At 47.4% G+C, this 19,516-nt stretch overlaps 1 protein-coding gene across 6 annotated transcripts; it reads left to right on the top strand.

Moving 5' to 3' along the window:
- The first annotated feature begins 326 nt into the window (after nt 1–326).
- On the top strand, nt 327–17,509 carry ERLIN2 (ER lipid raft associated 2). 6 transcript variants are annotated; one of them, XM_004758257.3, is made up of 13 exons: nt 344–434; nt 1,329–1,419; nt 1,636–1,757; nt 3,032–3,113; nt 4,191–4,237; nt 5,873–5,934; nt 6,101–6,226; nt 10,056–10,129; nt 10,281–10,339; nt 10,888–10,979; nt 11,814–11,903; nt 13,578–13,657; nt 14,035–17,509. In XM_004758257.3, exons 3-13 carry the CDS (start codon nt 1,651–1,653, stop codon nt 14,227–14,229), a joined length of 1,014 nt encoding a protein of 337 aa, XP_004758314.1. In that variant the 5' UTR covers nt 344–434; nt 1,329–1,419; nt 1,636–1,650; the 3' UTR covers nt 14,230–17,509. The 6 variants fall into 6 exon arrangements, with proteins under 6 accessions (XP_004758312.1, XP_004758314.1, XP_004758313.1 ...); XM_004758256.3 differs by having other exon boundaries at nt 345–434; nt 1,291–1,419; XM_004758254.2 differs by lacking the exon at nt 344–434 and adding an exon at nt 442–719.
- The last annotated feature ends 2,007 nt before the right edge of the window (nt 17,510–19,516 follow it).

Raw genomic sequence — 19,516 nt, 5'->3', positions numbered from 1 at the left:
GGTGCTACTCGCGGGTACCTGCTCCGAAAAACAACACACTTGACCCAATGAGGGGGAGGGAACCCAGAGCAAATTCCAAAGTTAGAACCTCGGAAGGAGACCCCCTCCGGCACTCAGCACCCGAGGCCACGAGCGTCCTTCCCCCGCGTCACTCTCCAAGTACTCGGCACGGGTCCCCAACCTGGAAACCCTAACTCGAGGTCCTCACGGGCCGGACCGGGGCGCCGGCGCCCTCTGGCGGCCAAGCACGGACTCTGACAGCTCGGAGGGCGGGGTGTGGGACTGACGACCTAAGGAAAGGGTGTTCTTCTCGCGTGAACTAATGGCGTCATCAAAGCGACGGGCCCGGAAGGAAGTAGCGTGTGGAGGGCGTGGCGGTTTCTACGGTTGCACGGGGGTTCGGAAGAGTACGGAGCGCCTGGAGGGACAGCTTGGTACGCGGCCCCCGCCCCTTAGTGTGCGCACTGGGCCTAGTTGCGGCTCCCGGCCGAAGCTCATCAGCCGTTCTCCGGGGCCCCAGCTCCCGCAGCCTCTCTCCCTCAGGAGCGAGAAAGCCACCCCTTTCTGTTCCATCCCTTCCCCGCGAGCCCCAGGGCGCTAGGGACGCGCGACCCTCTCTCCGAAGAGGGCAGGGAAGGGGCGCGGGTTGAGGGCGGGGTGGGGGTGGGGGCGTTTGCAGAAAGGACGCAGCTGCAGATCGGTAGCTGGAGTCCGCCACGGTAAAATAAGCGCCTCGTAGACGTCTGAGCCCGAGCTGTGTGAGCCCCGGGAGGCAGAATCCACGCCCTGCGCGGGTGGGCCCAGGCACGCCAGACTGTGAACTTTGCTGCCAACCATCGTTTTTCCAGAGCCTTCGTTGTTTAGGAAATGAGTCTCTAGATGCCAGCTCTTTCTTATCCTGGTGCTTGAACGCAGTTGGTCCCAGGATCCTAGTCAGCCCACCCTGGAGAACCCTCTTTCTCCTCTAACCATGGGCCTGGGGGACCTGTCAGGTGCAAAGTGCCAGGCAGGTGTGTGGGAGGGTGTATTCAGAGCCCTCCCCGGTTTGGATCCAAAGGAATAATTGGGAAGGTGGACGAAAGGCCAGAGAATCCCATCATGTGAACTCTGCTCACATGCTGACTCTGTCGCTCCAGCATCTGAAAGGAGTAAATAATGGTTTCCTTTGAAATGGCAGGCAATTAGGACTGGGAGGCTCTGACCAGAATTACATAGCCACAACTGCCTGTCATTTGACATCCTCTGTAATTTGGGCAACATACTGCAGCTGCCTCTCTTCCCTTTTACTAGCATGAGTGACTCCAGTGACAGCACATTCGTGTTCACAGGAAGAGAAGGCTGTGTTCTGAACGCTGCCCAACTGGCACTGGTTCTCTCTTGGGGCCCCGCTGTATCTGGAGCAACTGCCTCCTGGGGGAGGTAGGGAATATGATCCCACAGCTGGGGGAGGAGTGGGAATGTTGCCTGAGAACAAGATGAAGAGAGTTGGACATCTAGCCTTGGTACAACAGGCTAGCCATAGTACAACAGGCTGGGCCTGAGCCACTTCAGGGAGCTCAGCTTAGTGGGGTCCTCTCCCCGTTGTGACTTCTCTCCTACGTGTTGGACCACGTTTTCCTGCGTCTTTTTCCCTAGGATACAGGTTCGCTGATGGCTCAGTTGGGAGCAGTTGTGGCTGTGGCTACCAGTTTCTTTTGTGCATCTCTCTTCTCAGCTGTGCACAAGATAGAAGAGGGACATATTGGGGTGTATTACAGGTAAGGAAGAGACAGAAGCTTGCAGCTCCCTGTTAAATGTCTCTTTCCTCGTCACTGTCTAGCAGATTCTGTTGATTATCTGTGTCTGTTGAATAAAGGAGTCTTTTTAGATGGAGCTGTGGTGTCAGTGACCATGAAAGGGACATACACACACACACTCTTATATGCATATATAAACGTGACTCTAAAGCTTAATTGTCTTAAGTTGATGCCATGGGTGGTGGACAATAAATGTGTCTAAAGATTTAGAGACAAAATCTAAAGGAAACCAGTGCTTGCAGATCCTCTCTGAAACATTGTTTTCTCTTGCATCCCTCCCCGGAATCTTGGTGCCACAAGGTTACCTCCCATGAGTTCTAGTTCTTGATGGAAACGAGGAGCTAGCCTGCTCTGCTTGTTTATACCCACTCTTGAAAATTAACATTTCAGGAAAAAGGAATCCTTCAGACTGATCTATATCAATCAAGGCAAGCCCAAGAGTAGTGATTCTTATAAGAAAGAGGAGCCCATTGCATCTCTGTTGCTGGGTTTTTTTCTTTGTTTGTTTGTTTTGGGGGGGGGGATGCAAAGCAAAGAAACACTTATAAATCTTGGGTTGCTTTCCTCTCAGTAACCTCCGTGACTCAAGTTTTTTGCTTTAAGCCATTATGAACCCCTTATATGTGCCCAAGATGCCTATTCCTGGACTGTCAATAGCAATTTCTAAGTTTCATTGGGCTCCGTTCTCCCCTTTATTTCTCCCCACCTGCTGCTCATTTGTGCCCAAAAAAGGCTTTTAATTTTGTTACCCTTTACATATAACTTGGTTCTGAAGGTCACCCTACTGCCCAAAAAAGGTATGCAGATGATTTTTAAAGCATTCTTAAAATTACTCTTTTGGTTGTTCGTGTCCCTTGACTCCAGTATTAGTGCAGTTAGTCGGTAAATGTATTACCGGACTTAACTGCCCCCCAAGGATTGCCACAAACTCAACGGGTATGACCAAGTAAAACAGACTTCCCCTTCTGTTAAGGATTGCCAGGGATCCTGCTGTCTTCATTCCATTTGGCCCATAAGCCTATTTTTCCTGCCTCGAAAGCATGAATAATGGTTTTGTGTTTTACCATCAGGCTTCCTAGAATGTCAGGGTTGAGCTGAGAGGAAGGGGTCTACGGACATGGCTCGGGCACATGTCATTCTGTATGAGATGTTTATGGGGGCGTAGAGGAGGTGGGTGCAAATAGTAATTGCTGTCATTGCTAGCTCTTGCTAAACCTCCTCTCTCTCCTCTGCAGAGGCGGAGCCCTTCTGACTTCCACCAGCGGCCCGGGTTTCCATCTCATGCTTCCTTTCATCACATCATATAAGTCGGTGCAGGTGAACTGGGCTTGTGGGGCATGTTTGGGCCTCTGCAGGTTTGGGGTGTTGGCAAACAAATGATTTGGAATTATTTCCCATTAGATGAGTAAATGCCTCTTCAAGGAATGTATATATGTAATGTATCGTGTCTATAGAAAGAATGAGGCCCCATGAACCGCATACTCTGGAGCTTTATTTGATTGTTGAAATGGCTGAATGGGGTCATTGCCTTGACCCATCGGCCCCAGCTGGGAATTATTTCTTCACGTCAAGGTAGAGCCAGAGAAGAATGTGCTGAAGATAAAGAAGGACAGTAGGATGTGTGGGTCTGTGTGTTTTCAGTCACAGGTTACCTAGATAAATGGGAATAAAACATGGTAATTTTGCTGGTTCTTATTTGAACTTATAGATGTGAATGTAATTTGAGGGGTGGGGGGAGAGGAAAGTTGGCCTTGGTGAAGTGGGCTGACGTCTCAAGGAAGACTAGGATTAATTATAACAGATAGAAGGCCTGGCTCAGATAGACTAGCCATCTTTGAAGTATGTCCAGCTAAGAGGGATAAGACGTAGAGGATGATTTTTGAACCGACTCAGGAAAATATCCTGGGACAGGAGGAAAATATCCTGGGACACCAGCATTCTCCCTGTTCATTTCTTCTGCCATCTCCGGTGCTCGATGGTTTTCAGAGTGCGTTTGTGCCCAGGATCTTAGGAGTCTCACAGTAGTGCTGAGAAGGGCTGAGCCAGGTTAAATACAGAATCCTCTAGTTCCAAAACTAGTGAAAGTAGGACAGTGGAGATAAAGCGATCTTAGAACTCCTCATCCAAGTTCTTTTTTCTTTTTTTGAACGAAACCATTATTACACAGCTAGTGCATATGGTGATTCACTTACAGTGAAGCTGGGGTAGGTACCTTTGTTCCTCTGAGTCAGACACCCTGTGTAAATAAAGAAGATTAGACAGAGTATTCTTGTTTAACAAGGCCAAAGGTCAACCCAGATAACCTCAAGGACCAGGCGATTGGGATTCCAAAACTAAGTTACTTTACTCCTCGTGGCCCATTTTATAGCCATTTTATGTCTTCTCTGTCTCTAGACCACACTGCAGACAGATGAAGTGAAGAATGTGCCTTGCGGGACTAGGTAAGCTGCCTGGGGTGAATGGGGTAAGCCTATGTCGGCGGAAGGACTGGCTGTTAGCGCTCACTGTTAGAGACAGTGAAGGGAGAAGCATTCCTTCTCGGTGGTCTTACCAAATTCCCTGCCTCCTTGCTCCCTTGACTCCGATTTGATGAGCACATGTGGTGCCATAGGAAAAATCACAGAAGGTACGCAGGTTCAGGAGGACCTTGAATTCTGTGCTGAGTGTAGGCTTTTTCCGTTATAAGTGAAGATCCACTAAAAGCTCTTAGCAGATAAATGACTTGATAGCTGGGGAATGTTGTAAAGGTAAGGGCTGACCTCAGGGTCTAGAAATCCAAACAGAACACCACTCCAGTGGTCTGGGTGACAAGTAAAGAAGGTCCAAATTGGAATAGAATCACAAACCACCACCACAAGGAAACATTCAGGCAAATCCAGAATTAGGGCATCTCACGGGACAGCTGACCTGGTGGCATCACAGGGAGGAGCTTTGGGTTGGAAAGCAGACCTAAAAGATATAAACAAAGGCATGGTGAGCCTTAATTAGAACTTGGTTCAAAAATACCATCTATGAAAGACGGGGACTGGCTGAGTCAGCTCGGGCAGCCATAAGAGAGGGCCACAGACTGAACGGAAACAGAGTCCAAGGTGCCAGCAGGCTTCGTCTCTGGTGAAGCCTCTTTTCCTCGCTTGCAGATGGTGACTTTGCAGTGTCCTCACGTGGCCTTTCCTGGGTGCACACAGGCAGAAAATCTCTGGTGTCTGCCCCTTTTCCTTTACCAGTCCAATCGGGTTGGGGACCTACCCCTATGACTTCATGGAGTCTTAATTACCGCCTTATGGCCCTGTCTAACTCAATACAGTGACAGGGGGCTTTTAAGAGTTTCGGCAAATGGACTTTTGGAGGGCGCACAATTCAGTCCCTAACAGGAACAACAGGAAACTGGAATAAGGATCTGGTATTAGAGGCCGTTGAGAAATTATTGTTAATTTTCTTAGATTTGGGACATAGAAGGATGTCATTATACCTCAGTGCATGTTGCTCACTGACATGTTAAGGGAGAAAGAGTATCATGACGGCAACTCACTTTGAAATGTTCAGCATAAAAAGCAGAGCAATCTGTAAGGTAAATGTTAGCGATTGCTAAACGTAGGTGTTCATGTATGCATGTGAGTTGTATTGTTCTTTTAGCGTTTCTGTATGCTTAAAATTATTTCTTATGAATATGTGCCAGGAGAGGGAAGTGCTGAACCAAAGTGATGGTCAAGACAAAGGGAGAAACAGTGACCCTTGAGTCCCACGGTGGCCTTCTAAATGCTGAGAAATCCTTCACTTTTCTTTTCCCATCAAAAGGCATTGCAGATTCAGCAGATACGAACTGTCCTCTTCCTAGTGGCACCCAGAAGTTTTACTTTTCTCCTTATGGAGATACTTTGAGGAGGTGTGGTTTCTCGGGAGATGGTGTTCTTGCTCTAAGCTTGGAAGATTCCTACTTGGAGATCTCGTGCCTTCCGGCCTCCCGTGAACTCCTCTGCTCCTTTTCTGCCAGGTCACACACCTGATGCCATCACCTAGAGACGGCACTCTGTTCCAGAGCCTACTGGTGACTTCTTTCTTCCTTCTTCCCCCAACAGTGGTGGTGTGATGATCTACTTTGACCGAATTGAAGTGGTGAACTTCTTGGTCCCAAATGCAGGTACGTTTTTCCAGTTGACCTTCACCACCGACTTGCTTTGCCCAGCATGTTCCCCCCATCCGCACTGCCACCCCGCGTCTGTCTCAGCACCTCCGGCGGGGAGAGCTGCTGTGTCTGAGAAAGGGAGTCCTGCCTTTTCTGACTGCAGTCCTGCCTTCCCTCCCAGTGTATGACATCGTGAAGAACTACACTGCTGACTACGACAAGGCTCTCATCTTCAATAAGATCCACCACGAGCTGAACCAGTTCTGCAGTGTGCACACCCTTCAGGAGGTCTACATAGAGCTCTTCGGTAAGAAAGCCTCTGCTGGCCGTAGCCTGCCTCCACCGCTGTACCCGCCACCGCCTACTTGTGAGCTATCGTAGGGGAGGATGGGTTCCCAGGGATAGGAAGTGTCAAAGAAGCCAGTGCCTGGGAACTGGTCCCAAGCAGAACTTCTAGAAAATGTTGATGACAGTGGCAGAAGGTCATGAAAGCCGGTGAGCCTTGCGCACAGGCGTACATGGACTAGAGGACTCCTGGCCCGAATCAGAGGACTGGAAGGCAGAGCATTGCGACTATCCCTAAAACAGCCTTCTGTAATGAAGACAGAGTGCATTCTAGAAGAACCTTAGAGATGATCCACCCCAAAACCCTCATTTTCAGGTGAGGGGACGAAGGCCCAAAAAGGAAGTTTTAGAACTATTTCTTAGCAGAGCTGAGGCTAGACCCCCCCTCTCCTGGCTCTCGCTTCAGAGTGCTTCTCTGTCCGCCACACTGAAAGAAGGGCCTCCAGGAGAGGTGAGGAGGACAGTGGGGCTCACATTTAATTCTAGAAGCGGGACAAGGACCAGAGCTGCTTAAAGTTCCTAGTTTCCTGAAGCCTGCATGCATAGAGATGAATAGGAAAACACTTAAAAGAATCCACATGCTTACGTACACACTTTTTGAGCTTTTTTACCAGTCAGAGTAAACATAGCCTGACTTCAGCAACAAGAGAAAGAAACAGTTCAGTAATTGTTCGAGCTCTTTTGTGGTTAAGTGTTCTCTTGAAGCTTGCTGCCAGAAGTTTTCTAGTGGCCAGTGCTAAGAGTAAATGATAGTACAACTATTCCTGATACTAGGACTGGACAATGTCTCTTCCCAGGACTCTTCATTAAAAAGGACCCTGATAGAATGTTTCGCAGAGTAGATAGGAGCGGGGAGGGACCCCTGGTGCTGCCCATGAGTTCAGTGAGGGAGCCCCTTGCCCACATTTCTGATTCGGGTCGTCTTCAGAATCACTTCTAATTTCTCTGCAATAGAAAATAAATCTAAATTCACTTTACAGGGTTTGAATTCAGCATGCTTTAAAGAAAAATTCTGTGAATTTGCTATTACTAGTTTTTTGGTTTTTGGTTTTTGGTTTTAACTTCAAACTAAGAGCACTTTATAAAATAGCTTTCGTTTTCTCAGGGCGCCTGGGTGGCTCAGTCATTAAGTGTCTGCCTTTGGCTCAGGTCATGATCCCAGGGTCCCGGGATTGTTCCCCACATTGGGCTCCCTGCTTGGAGGAAAGCCTGTTTCTCCCTCTCCCACAACCTCCTGCTTGTGTTCTTTCACTGTGTCTGTCTCTGTCAAGTAAAGAAATAAAATCTTAAAAAAAAAAAAAAGTATTTAGTTTCTCTCTAGCCCTGGTTTTAGAACTTGTGCAATTAAAAGAACACTTTAAAGCGTTTGAAACAACAAGAGACAAAGGACTGTAACTTCCATGAAGAGAAAATGAAAATATGAAATTGTTTTGCAATAGAAAACTTCTTACTGTCTGGGCACCTGGCAGGCTCAGTCGGTGGAGCACACAACTCTTGATCTCGGGATCGTGGGTTCGAGCCCCACACTGGATGTAGAGATTACTTAAAAATGAAATCTTTAAAAAAGAAAAAAAAAATTTCATATTGCCCAAGAGATAAACTTAGTAGCTTAGTGAAACTTCTTGTACAGTGAAGCTGGGAAAATGTAATTGCTTTGAAATTTTCTTTCTTTTTAAAGTTACATCTTTCAAGCAAAAACACTGCCTTGGTTAGAACCTATTTGTGTCTGTAAAGGAGGAATTCATGTCTCTACTCCCATTCCTAAAACGTGGGAGGTTTTCCACTAGCTGTGTCTGTCCTCTCAGGACTCATGGCCCTGACTTCCCTCCCACATGACTGTGTAATTCTCATCCCTGCTTACGCTGATGCCTCCTCTATGCCTGTCCTACAAAACACTACGTAGTTCTTATTCAGCAATGACCTGTGGCAATCTCTTTGTGTAATGTAACCTAATCTGCATTTATTTGCATGACTATAATGTATAAACAACTTATTACCGATATTACTTTCATAATAAACCACCTAACAACATATTTCTTTTTTTTTTAATATTTTATTTATTTATTTGACAGAGAGATCACAAGTAGGCAGAGAGCCCTGCAGGACTCCATCCCAGGACCCTGAGATCGTGACCTAAGCTGAAGGCAGATGATTAATCCACTGAGCCACCCAGGTGCCCTGTGGCAAAATATTTCTTCCAGATTTTCCTGGAAAGTTATGAGCCCAGGACCACGGTTGTCTGCTTTAAGTCAGATATAATTTGGCCTAATAAATGACTATTTATTATTAACTTAGGGAGGGCACAGAACATCTCAAAGTTTGGTTGGTATCCTATTAAGAAAAAAAATATGAAATGTGATGTTTATCTGTGGCTGTCAAGTTGTTAAACACATACTAGGTCTGAGGTGCTGCCTTCTGGGCATTTCTCCCTCATGCTAAGAGGCTTGTGAGAGCATATCCACTGTGTGGAAACGTTAAAATCTCTTGCTTACCGATCAGACAGTTGAAAGTAGTGTTGTTTTAAAGCATAAAACAGCCCTAAAAATTAAAGCATAGTAATTAAACAAATGTATTATTTTGGCTCCTAACTAGCATGAACACATTACTGAACTTCTGTGGGCCTCAGTCTGGTCTGGGCATCTTTTAAAGGCCCGGAGTTCCACTTGCCATTCCTCAAAGGCCCCTGTTTTTTGGGCACTAGTGGCCAAAAACAGCCACTTAAAGTGGGTGGCATCTGACAGGGAGGTGATTCAATTCGGATGTCCTAACCTGGTTCTGTGGAGTCTTCTCAGCACCGTCCAAGGTCTTACCGAGGACCTCCTGGGCAGGGCTCAGGAAGAGAAGGCCCGGCCAGAGAGGGCAGCTATGGGGGCTGTAGGATCCCGGCCACAAAGAGGGGGGGTTGGGAGGGGTTGTCAGAGCTCTTCCTACACTTGCCTGTGAAACAGCTCCCATGTGAATTCCACACAGAGCAATCAGGGCCAAAGCAAACGACTATCAAAAGACTCGGGCTCATTTCCAGAACCATAAATTTTCATTTTCCCCACTGTGTTCTTTGATGGAGTTCTTAATGGAAATAGTCTTTCTTGGGGCTTTCGTTGACGTCAGAGTCTATTTTTCTTCCAGAAACTTCTCAAATGACTGGATTTCAATGGCTTGGCTCTCTCCGAAATACCTAGCATAGCCACTCCACCTTCCTTCCTCTCAAAAACAGGCTGCCTGGCTTCTCTTTAGCTGCTATTGTCTAGGAAAAGGCTGCCGCCTGACTCAAGAAATGTGCAAGACTTGTTTGTCCTTTTTCTTATTAAAGCTCAGTTTCCTTTTGGGCAAGGTTGCTATTTTCTTTTTTTAAGTTTTTTTTTTTTTTTTTTTTTTTTTTGACAGATCACAAGTAGGCAGAGCAGCAGGCAGGGAGGGGGAGGGGAAGCAGGCTCCCCACCTGATCCCAGGACCCTGAGATCATGACCTGAGCCGAAGGCAGAGGCCTAACCCACTGAGCCACGCAGGTGCCCCTAGGTTGCTATTTTCTGCAGCCTCCGTGATTTTATGTGGAGGCCACAGGAAAAGCATGCTCTCACATCCAGCTTGCACAGAGTGGCTGCAGAGGCCTGTTTCTTTGAAAGATGTGCCAAGGATCTTCAGATTTCTGGGCTCTGATAAGCCCTCTGCCTTGGAAAGCCCTTTGGCCCGTAGGGTGCATTCTTGAGCTGGTGGTATAGTTTGTGCTCTACCCCCATGCTTTCCTCCACCCTATATGTAACCACAACTCTTGCCGTCTTTCTTGATTCCAGATCAGATTGACGAAAACCTCAAGCTGGCTTTACAACAGGACCTGACCTCCATGGCCCCTGGGCTTGTCATCCAAGTAAGCATGGCCACAGTGGGAGCCTGCTCTGCTGCAGGGGCATCCCCCCCCTTCCAGAGGATGTCCTTTTTGTGCAGGAAGATGAAGGGCCAGTGGGCGGTGCTTCTGTCCCTCCCCACCCTCACCTTCCTGTGCTGTTTTCCTCCTCCAGGCTGTGCGGGTGACCAAGCCCAATATCCCTGAGGCGATCCGCAGAAACTACGAGTTGATGTGAGTATTTCTGCTGCCCAAGCTACACCCACCACTCTCGCCCGCCCCGCCCCCACCTCATCCCATCCCAAAGTTAACTGAAGCCGCGCCAGGAGCTCATTGCCTTCTTGAGTATTCGTTACAGCCCATCACTCTGCGAGATGGAGCAGGTGCGTCTGGATGGTCACCTGGGCTCCGTAGCTGTGGTGGAGAGCCACAGGAGAAGCCCTTCCCAGCAGTGCTGCTTTTTACAGGGCCAGGGGACATTGTGCTTCCTGGGTCATATCAAAGACGATAGGAGCAAAAGGTGTTTAAGTGGGCAGGCAGGTGCATTTTACCAAAGTAAATTATACTTTATTTCCCACAAATGAGTTATTTTGGAGGTGAAAGAGAGCCGTGTTACTGTCTGCAACAGACCTGCTTTTCCCTGGGACATTGAACAGCCTTCCAGGAGACAGGACAAACTCAGTTTGCCTCTCCTCAGCGGAAGTCTGGCTTCTCTGGGAGACAGTGAAGTTCCTCAGTAGCTTCTTCTATGGTGGCCTCACAGCTTTTTTTTCCCCCATCAGGGAAAGTGAGAAGACGAAGCTTCTCATTGCAGCACAGAAACAGAAGGTGGTGGAGAAGGAAGCTGAGACGGAGCGGAAGAAGGCCCTCATCGGTCTGAATGTGGTTCTGCGATCCCCTCACATGGCAAAGGGGGCTGGTGGGGGTGGTGGGAAGCTGAGAGGTAGCCTCGGGCACTGTTAGATCACACAGCCCTCCAAACCCTTGCTGGGGCGCAGGAGTGGCATTCGTACTCCCAGAAACAGAGTGGAAGTCATCAGATCACAGCTAGGGGCAGTGCATTTTGAGTCTCTCCTTACGTTTGAAATGAAAAGAACCTTTTTCATAATGCATAAACGGATAATAAGAATGGCTGATAACCTGTCGAGCAGGTATCATGGGTCATGTACTTTTCTAAGCACTTACATGTGCTCACATGTACTCCTTACAACCACCAGGTGACATAAGTTCTATCGTTAACCTCATTTTCCCGAATCAAAGACCAGAGGGTTTAAATAACGTGCCCAGGGTCGTATGGCAAGTAACTGGTAGAAACGGGATTCAACCCCAGGGACTCTGTCCAGAACCTGGTTCGTAACCACTACACTGGATTATCAACAGTGACTAACTGCTTCCCAAAGTGAAGTGGTAGGGAGAAACTGTTTGGAGAGTATCTTACTCCTTAGCCTATTTGTTCAGGAGAAATACCCTTGTGACAGGAGAGGTGAGAGCCTGCTCCTCGCTTCTGTCATGGGGCCCAGGTCTCTCCGTTTACTGTCTTGTGCCGATGTCGTGGTACTGCCCTCACTGGTACAGCCCACCTGTGCCCCTCGCGGGGCTCTCCTTCTGAGCTAACCCACCGGCCTGCATCAGAGACTCGTGAAGGGTCAAAGAGTCCAGCTTTTGAAATACCAAAGCTCTGAGCCTTTTCTCAACTTTCTTCCTGTAGAGGCAGAAAAAGTGGCTCAGGTCGCAGAAATCACCTATGGGCAGAAGGTGATGGAGAAGGAGACGGAGAAGAAGATTTCAGAAATTGAAGGTGAGCACAGATGACGTGAATGCCCAAGGTTTCCTCGGGCCCCACCTTGTGACAAGGGGGTGAGACGGTCATTTCCTTCATACTTTCATCTTTGTTCTAAGATGTGATGATTTCTTTGGAAAATCACTTTTTCTCTGTGCTTTGAGTCGACTTTGGGGGAGATACGGGCCAGGCTGGCATCAGTTTTCCATTTCAGAGAGCGTTCGCTCACTCAGCAGACGTCCACTGCGTGCGGCTAGGCGCACTCATGTGATGCCTAAGGAAAAAGGAAATCACTGAAGGTCCTGCTCTCTGGCAAGGGTCTCAGAGCCTAGGAAGTGAGCAAAGAGGTGAGGCCAGAACTGCAGCTCCTCCCTGTGCCTTCCGTAGCCCCCGTGCACGTCAGCAAACACCACAGCAAACACCTGTCATGAATACCAAGGCAGCTGTGAAAGGGACACCTTTTCAGCACCAATAGCACTGGAGCTGGAGAAGGTTTTCTCTGCTGGCTTTTCTGAACTCTGTTCACCTTCAGTTCCCTGCCCCTAAGCCCTCAGCTCGTTCCCACCACCTACCCTTTCCTTCATGTGGTGCCTTAAATCAAGCAAATTCTAGGACAAAAATGGGCCCTTGAGGCCCACCTTCCAAGTCCTATGCCCACTTGGACTCACTGTGGGACCTGTCAGGCTTTGAGAAGGCCTGGTAAGGAGCCAGCTAGGATTTTACAGGTCAGTGGCTCCTCATTAGGGAGCTCTTGGCAAAACAAGACATTCTTATTTCTTGTAAAAACATGTCATCAGGTGCTCAGGCCACTTGACAGCCACCTGCAGCCAGCACCCCTGCCAGACTCCACCCTCCTTCCGCCCAGGGTCTCGCTGGGGGTGGGCAGGAAGAACCCACCCGCAGACTGGCTGTCCTTACCAGGCTTTTGGCTACAGATATCGCTCACGGGAGGCTGGCCTCATTCCCAGGGCAAGGGAGTAAGCAAAAGTTTTGCATCAGCTCGACAGAAAGCGCATCTCATCAGATTGAGGAAAAGTGTCGCACGCGCAGTGGAGGTTGAAATAGGACTTTGTCCAAACAGGTGTTGGTCTGGACCGGGGTGTATAGTGGCCTTGTTTAGAGTTGTGCCAGCTTGCTCACTGTTAACAAGGACCTTTTTGAAATGAGCGATGGAAATAAAAAGGGAAACAAAGTTGGAGAGGGACCCAGCTGTTTCTTTAGGTGGGGTCACCTCCAGCTGGGCTCCTGGGGCTTTTGCTGAGCCCCGCAAGAGGGATGAGGTGGAGAGCTCTGAGGCTCGAGGTGGGGGCAGGCCCCATGCGGCTTCCACGCAGAGGAGCGGCAAGAGGAGTCAGTGCGGGGAAACAGAAGCATCGGTGGGCTGCAGTGCTTCTCCGGAGCCTGCTGTCAGAGAGGTTGCTGGGCACAGCAGCGGCCTTGCTCATCTTTAGTCCCCACCGCAGGGGGATGCCATCCAGGCACCTCCTCATCATGGTTGATTTTCAACCACGACTTGTGAAATAGGGAAAAACTCCTCTTTCCGTATTTTGCAACAGAGGAAACCAAAGCACAGAGGCAAAAAAAAAAAAAAAACCTCGGTCTCCCCGAGGTCACAGAGGCAGACAGGGGAAGGGCCCAGGGCCCAGTGTTCTGGTGGCCTCTGCCCTGCACTCGCTGCCCTGTTGCCCACAGATGCTGCGTTCCTGGCCCGGGAGAAGGCGAAGGCCGATGCGGAGTGCTACACTGCTATGAAGCTGGCCGAAGCCAACAAGGTAAAACCCTGGGCCACCTGGGGAGGGGAAAGTCTATTTGGCCTTGCACTAATGTTGTCTGAGAGCTCCGGATGTCGGATGGCTGCCACCGGCAAAGGCCCTCCTGGCCAGAAGGGATGGCCGCTGTGCTGTGGGGCACAGGGGCTGCCCATCCCCTGAGCCGAGCTTCCGCAGAAGTTGTATCATCGTGTGAAACAGAAACTCCTCAGACTGGCAGCTCTGACCGCGCAGATCCATTAGTGCCCCGTCACTCGGAGAGCCGTGAGGCCTGGAAGAGTCCAGGGGGCGCACTGCTTGGACAGAGACCCTCTGTGAAGGGTGCCCCCCAGAGCTGTCCCGGATCGGACTCCACCTGGGCTCTGCTTTGTTTCTTCCAGCTGAAGCTGACGCCGGAGTACCTGCAGCTGATGAAGTACAGAGCCATCGCTTCCAACAGCAAGATTTACTTCGGCAAAGACATCCCGAACATGTTCGTGGACTCTGCAGGCGGTCTGGGCAAGCAGTTCGAGGGGTTGGCTGACAAGCTGAGTTTCGATGATGAGCCCTTGGACGTAGACCCGGAGGAGAATTGAAAGTTTTTGTATACAACCTCAGATGACACTTACAAGAGATCTTTATTTTTGAATGATGAACCGGGATGCTCCTCCCTCCCACACTACCTGCTTTGACTCTCTTCCACATTCTGTGGAGCAAAAAGAAGAAATGGATTTAAATCTATTCCCCTTCCTGGGAAGGGAGGGCTGGGATTGATGATTTGGGGTCTTATTCAGGTAAGCGGGTCATGTGACTTCTGTTAAGATGGGCGAATCGTGGGTTTGACCTTTGCCCTCCAGACACTCATTTTAGCCCTTTGACGCTGGCGTAAGGAGGGATTTGATCATTACCGAGGGGGAGAGATAGAGGGTGTGGCCTCCAGGTGATTTGCTTTTCCCCATTTGGGGAAAGGCAGCCCAATTTTCTCACCTCTGCCTCCAAGGATGCCTGTGGGGAAGGCTCAGCCGCTGAGTAGCTGTGTGCTTGTGAGTCTGCCCTGAGCTGGGGGCAGCAGCTGCCGAGAACGATGGGCTTTGCTGGTATTTCTGGCGGCACATGGGAGTCGTTTTGGCAGCGCGCTCTCTGGAGCTCTCACAAGGAAGGACTGGTGCTAGGTTTTGCAAGCTTCTCTCTCCTACCCTCCCCACCCCAGGGCTTAAAAAGCAGCGATTTCTGACTACATTCCAGAGTCCGGGTTTGGGCATCACCCACAATTCTTCTTAAAACTCTTCACCTGTTCTGTGATTTTTTTTTTTCCCCTCTCGAATCTCTTCGTTGATTTCACTCAGCATTAGGAAGATAGGCACAAACAACCCAAGTGTCTTACTAGCTGCTCAAGGGGGTCGCTCTGTCTCTCAGCCAGCGTGGTACCTGCTTGGCAAAGTGCATGTGTTCCTTGAGGCCTGGCATCTTTCTCACCATGGAGGTTCTCTGTCCAAGAGCGCCTCTGGGGACGGAGGAAAGACACCCGAAGGATCTCCTGGTCTTACAGCCTACAGGCAGTCGGTCTGACGGAGTGATAAAAAGGGAACCCGCTAGTAGCATGTGTTTTGAAGTCTAGGGCGCCAGCAGCCACACAGGGGTCAGACCGAATGTCCTACCTCCAGAGACAGTTGTGGGGTACACATCACGAGCTCATGCCCAGGTCCCTGGCTTGGAAGGGCTGCATCAAAATCTGTTCGAATGGTTTGGGGTGGTTTTTGTTGGTTGGTTTGGTTTTGTTTTGTTTTTCCCCATTTCTAGTTAGGAAAATTTTGTGTCATTCTGGGAGATTTGGGATGGAGAAGACCAACCGTGAAAGGAAGGTTTTCTTATATCCTGAAATCAGAGGGAGGAGGTGGGTTCCAGCTTATGTAGGCCGTGAGCTGTGTACCAGACTGTGACGTTAACTCCCCTTTCACTTGCAGGCGTGTTGGTCTTCTCCATGACAAACTCCGGCTTAGGGTCTGGCCTTGTTATTAGCTGCCCCCCCCCCCACCACCACTACCAAAGAAACTACCACGGTACCCCTTTTCCCTCAGCAAAACTATGAACCATACCTTCTGGCACAGATGCCCACCTCATTTTTGGTCCCGTGCCCAGACTTCTGCTTTATTGGATGGCCCCAGAATTCGGGCCAGCTTGCTCCCAGGTAGCACCAGGCTTGTCGAGAGTTTGGGGAGCATGCAGCCTGCTTAGGTAGAAACATGTTAACTCCTCTTAATTCAAGCATTGCCCTTACCTGTTCTCATTTCTGGGACTTAAGAATTCTCACACCAGTGGTCCTGGTCACACTTCGTGCAAGCAGCCCACTGTTCCTGGCAATGATGGTTTTTTTGTGCTCGAAAGTGCTTGCAGAAGAGCCTCCCAAGGCCAACATAGGTATCCATTATTAAGATCTTCTCACCCTCCTCCCATTTCGATGCCATTAATCCCTTGTTGGGAACAACATGACACATGACATCTAGTATCCCCATACATATTTTTCTGCTTCCTCTACTCTGAGATTTGCTGCCTAGGCCTCAGAAAACACTACTTCAATAGAACAAAAAGCAAGGATCTCTCCACCTCTCAATAGCACGTTTGCTCAGGTTCTTCTCTTGAAAGCCCAATACTAACATCCTGTGACAGCTTGACCCTTGCACTTGATAAACTTTAACCACAAAAGAGCCTCGAAGTCAAATCCTGCTGCCCCTGCCTCCCTCAATGCTAATGTTGCTTCCTCTTTGAACAAAAAATAGAAATGTCATAGTGCCCCTCCGTTTAAATTCCGCGGTTAGCTGCACCCATCCTGAATAGTAAAATCATGGAAGTCAGCAGTTTCCTCAGCACGGGACGACTAACCAATCTGTGTGATTCTGTGTCTTCAGCACTCACTAGAAAATCTGATCTTAAAACATTGGAATCCTAAACATGTAAAATGTGACAGCCTACACATTTGTAGGCAGTAAAGTCATGGCTGCTATTTGTAAATGGAACTTCTATCAAAATACGTAACTTTATAAAATTCAGTTTTTGTAGGATTTTTCCAAGGAAAAGGCACCTTGGTTGAATATTTCTCATTAAACTTTACAGAAGTGGTTCCTATTCGTACTGTTTTTAATCACTTTTTTAATATAAGGACAGAATATTTGCAAGGAAGCCAAAGTTTGTTAATAGTTTTTATAAGACTAAAATAAAATAAATATGAAGGGATCTGTGGTCATATTAACTTGAAGGAGGAAAAATATAATTGAAAGAATTTTGGCAATATATTGACTCCAAAAAAAAAAAAGTTGTTTTCTAAATGATCTGTTGTAATTTCTTTGGGTCCATATATCTTTCAGCACTGTTGGCTTTGCCATTTACAGAGAGTAAGTAGTGAAAGTAAGGTCATCATCTTACTGACTTCACATTTTAAGTTTGATTGAAGATAAACTTCAATCCTCAGTTGAGAATAAACCTGTATGTTGACTAGTGGCTGCTCTGTGTCTGTGAACTTAACGGGCTACTTCATTAGTTCTACTTGGTAGGGTCCAAGCCACTCTTCTATTGCTTCCTTAGAAAGGAAGTAATAGTCAATCAGCTTGTGTTTGTAATTTCAGTTTCTTTTTATTTCTGCTTTTGTGTAAGCTGGTGATTGAATAATCAAAAGTAATTCTACTTTCAAAGAGCCCCAGCAGTTTAATGACCCCCTCTGTAAATGAGAAATGATTCTTGTTATATTAATCACTCTATAAATAATGTGCTGGATTAATTACCTTGGGTTGATAGCTGGAGGAATTGTTTTAGACAACACTAAAGGTGTGAATTTATATGTTTTATTTTCAGTCTTGATAAATAAAATCATTCTTCTTTGTATTTACTTTTTTATTAAAGTGAAATTTAGCGATAGCTAATATTAGGATAGGTGATACAAAGAAATAAAACATCCCTCTCTAGTGCATGGAGTGCAAGATCACCCTAAAAATATATTCAGATGAATACCCCCATTATTAATGTAGAAACAATAAACAACTAATTTGTAAACATGGCATGATTCTTGGTAGGTGCTATGGAAATTTATCATTTTAAAGAATCCATTCACTGCTGCAATTCTGGCCCCAAGGGTAGAGATCATTTCAGTTGACCCAGAACTCATTTTGATACCAATTCAGTCAGAAAGTCCCAGTCTCTACTCTGGAAAGTTGCCCAGCCTAAAGCTGCCAAGTAAAATACACGATGCTTGGTCCAATTTGAATTTTGTATCAACAACTAATAACTTTTTGTATAAGTATGTCTCAAGTATAGCAGGAGACATAGTAAAAAATTATTTATATGACATGCACATTTAACTAATTAGCCTGTATTTTTATTTGCCAAACGTGGCAACCCAAGCCCAGGCTTTCTTGGGTTTTTAATGGTGCTCTCAGACTTTCTCTGTTGGTGTGCGAACCACTACATACACAATATGAACTTCCAGTTGAATAGGTAAGTTAAGAATATAGTCCCCGGGGTTAGACTGTCGTGATTCAGGTCCCTGCTCGACCACTTCCTATGTGTATGGTATTAAATAATTTTTTTTTCTTTTTAAAGATTCTGTTTATTTATTTGACAGAGACAAAGATTCTATTTATTTGACAGAGACAACGAGAGAGGAAACACAAGCAGGGGGAGTGGGAGAGGGAGAAGCAGGCCTGCCCAACAAAGGGCTCGATCCCAGGACCCTGGAATCATGACCTGAGCTGAAAGCAGACACCCAATGACTGAGCCACCCAGGCACCCCTTAAAATAAATTCTTTACCTTCTCTGAAAATCACTTTCTTCATCTATAAAATGGGTTGAGTGGATTAAATGAAATTCTGTGTGTGAAGGGGTTAGCACTGGGTCTGCCATATATGACGTTTTCAGTCATCTGGGAAAACAGGCTAGAGAGCACACAAATATTCAGTGGGTACCACTAAGTGGAAAATCGAACAAATGGGATAACAGAGTAAGATTACAGGTTGCATAGTGCAGAGAGGAAAAAGGGAACAATATTGGAATGCAGCAAACAGTACTGAGAATACTATCTACAAAAATGTCCCATGTACAAATGAAGCAGGTTTGGCCCTCTTGAGAGGAATTCCCAGTTTGGGAAAAAAAGACTTTAAGAGGAGGCTAGCAAAACAAAATGTTAAAACCAAAATTTAAAAAGTAAAAAAAGAAAAAGAAGCCAGGGGTGCCTAGGTGGTTCAGTTGGTTAAATGTCTATCTTTGACTTAGGTCATGATCCCAGGGTCACCCTTGAATGAGTCCCGCATCAGGCTTCCTGCTCAGTGGAGATTCTGCTTCTCCCTTCCCCTCTGCTTCCCGTGCCCCCAGCTCATGCTGTCTGTCTCTCTCTTGCTCACTCTCTCTCTCTCAAAAAATAAAGTTTTTTAAAAATTAAAAAAAATAAAACCCATAAGTTGACCCCATAAAAGGTGGAAGGGGAATTTAATGACTTCACTTTATAAAAGTTGCACAAGGGTTGGCTAGGTATTCTCTAGCTCCTTTGAGACCAGTGAAGAGGAAATTAGCTTGCACAGTAGAGTATTTTAAAAGATTTCACTTAAGGTAAGATTGGCTAAAACTTGAAATCAGGAGAAGTAGTCATGTGCAAATAGAAAGTAAATTCAGGGGCGCCTGGGTGGCTCAGTGGTTATATGTCTGCCTTCGGCTCAGGTCATGATCCCAGGGTCTTGGGATCGAGCCCCACATCAAGCCCCGAATCATGCTCCCTGCTTGGCCAGAAGCCTGCTTCTCCCTCTCCCACTCACCCTGCTTGTGTTTCCTCTCTTGCTGTGTCTCTCTCTGTTAAATAAATAAAATCTTAAAAAAGGAAAAAGATACCCAGGGATTGATAGG

The sequence above is a fragment of the Mustela putorius genome, unplaced genomic scaffold, assembly GCF_011764305.1.
Source record: "Mustela putorius furo isolate JIRA1106 unplaced genomic scaffold, ASM1176430v1.1 tig00003976_pilon_pilon_pilon, whole genome shotgun sequence".
NCBI lineage: Eukaryota > Metazoa > Chordata > Mammalia > Carnivora > Mustelidae > Mustela > Mustela putorius.
Note: the sequence above shows the minus strand (reverse complement) of the source record. Positions and strands in the feature narration are given on the sequence as shown.

What these genes read in the sequence shown, in the direction of transcription:
- ERLIN2 (XM_004758255.3), top strand. Translation starts at nt 1,651, where the DNA reads ATGGCTCAGTTGGGAGCAGTTGTGGCTGTGGCTACCAGTTTCTTTTGT. An exon ending in CCCCTGGGCTTGTCATCCAA is followed by an intron (nt 10,130 to 10,280) that starts GTAAGCATGGCC and finishes TTCCTCCTCCAG; the next exon opens with GCTGTGCGGGTGACCAAGCC. An exon ending in CGCAGAAACTACGAGTTGAT is followed by an intron (nt 10,340 to 10,887) that starts GTGAGTATTTCT and finishes TTCCCCCATCAG; the next exon opens with GGAAAGTGAGAAGACGAAGC.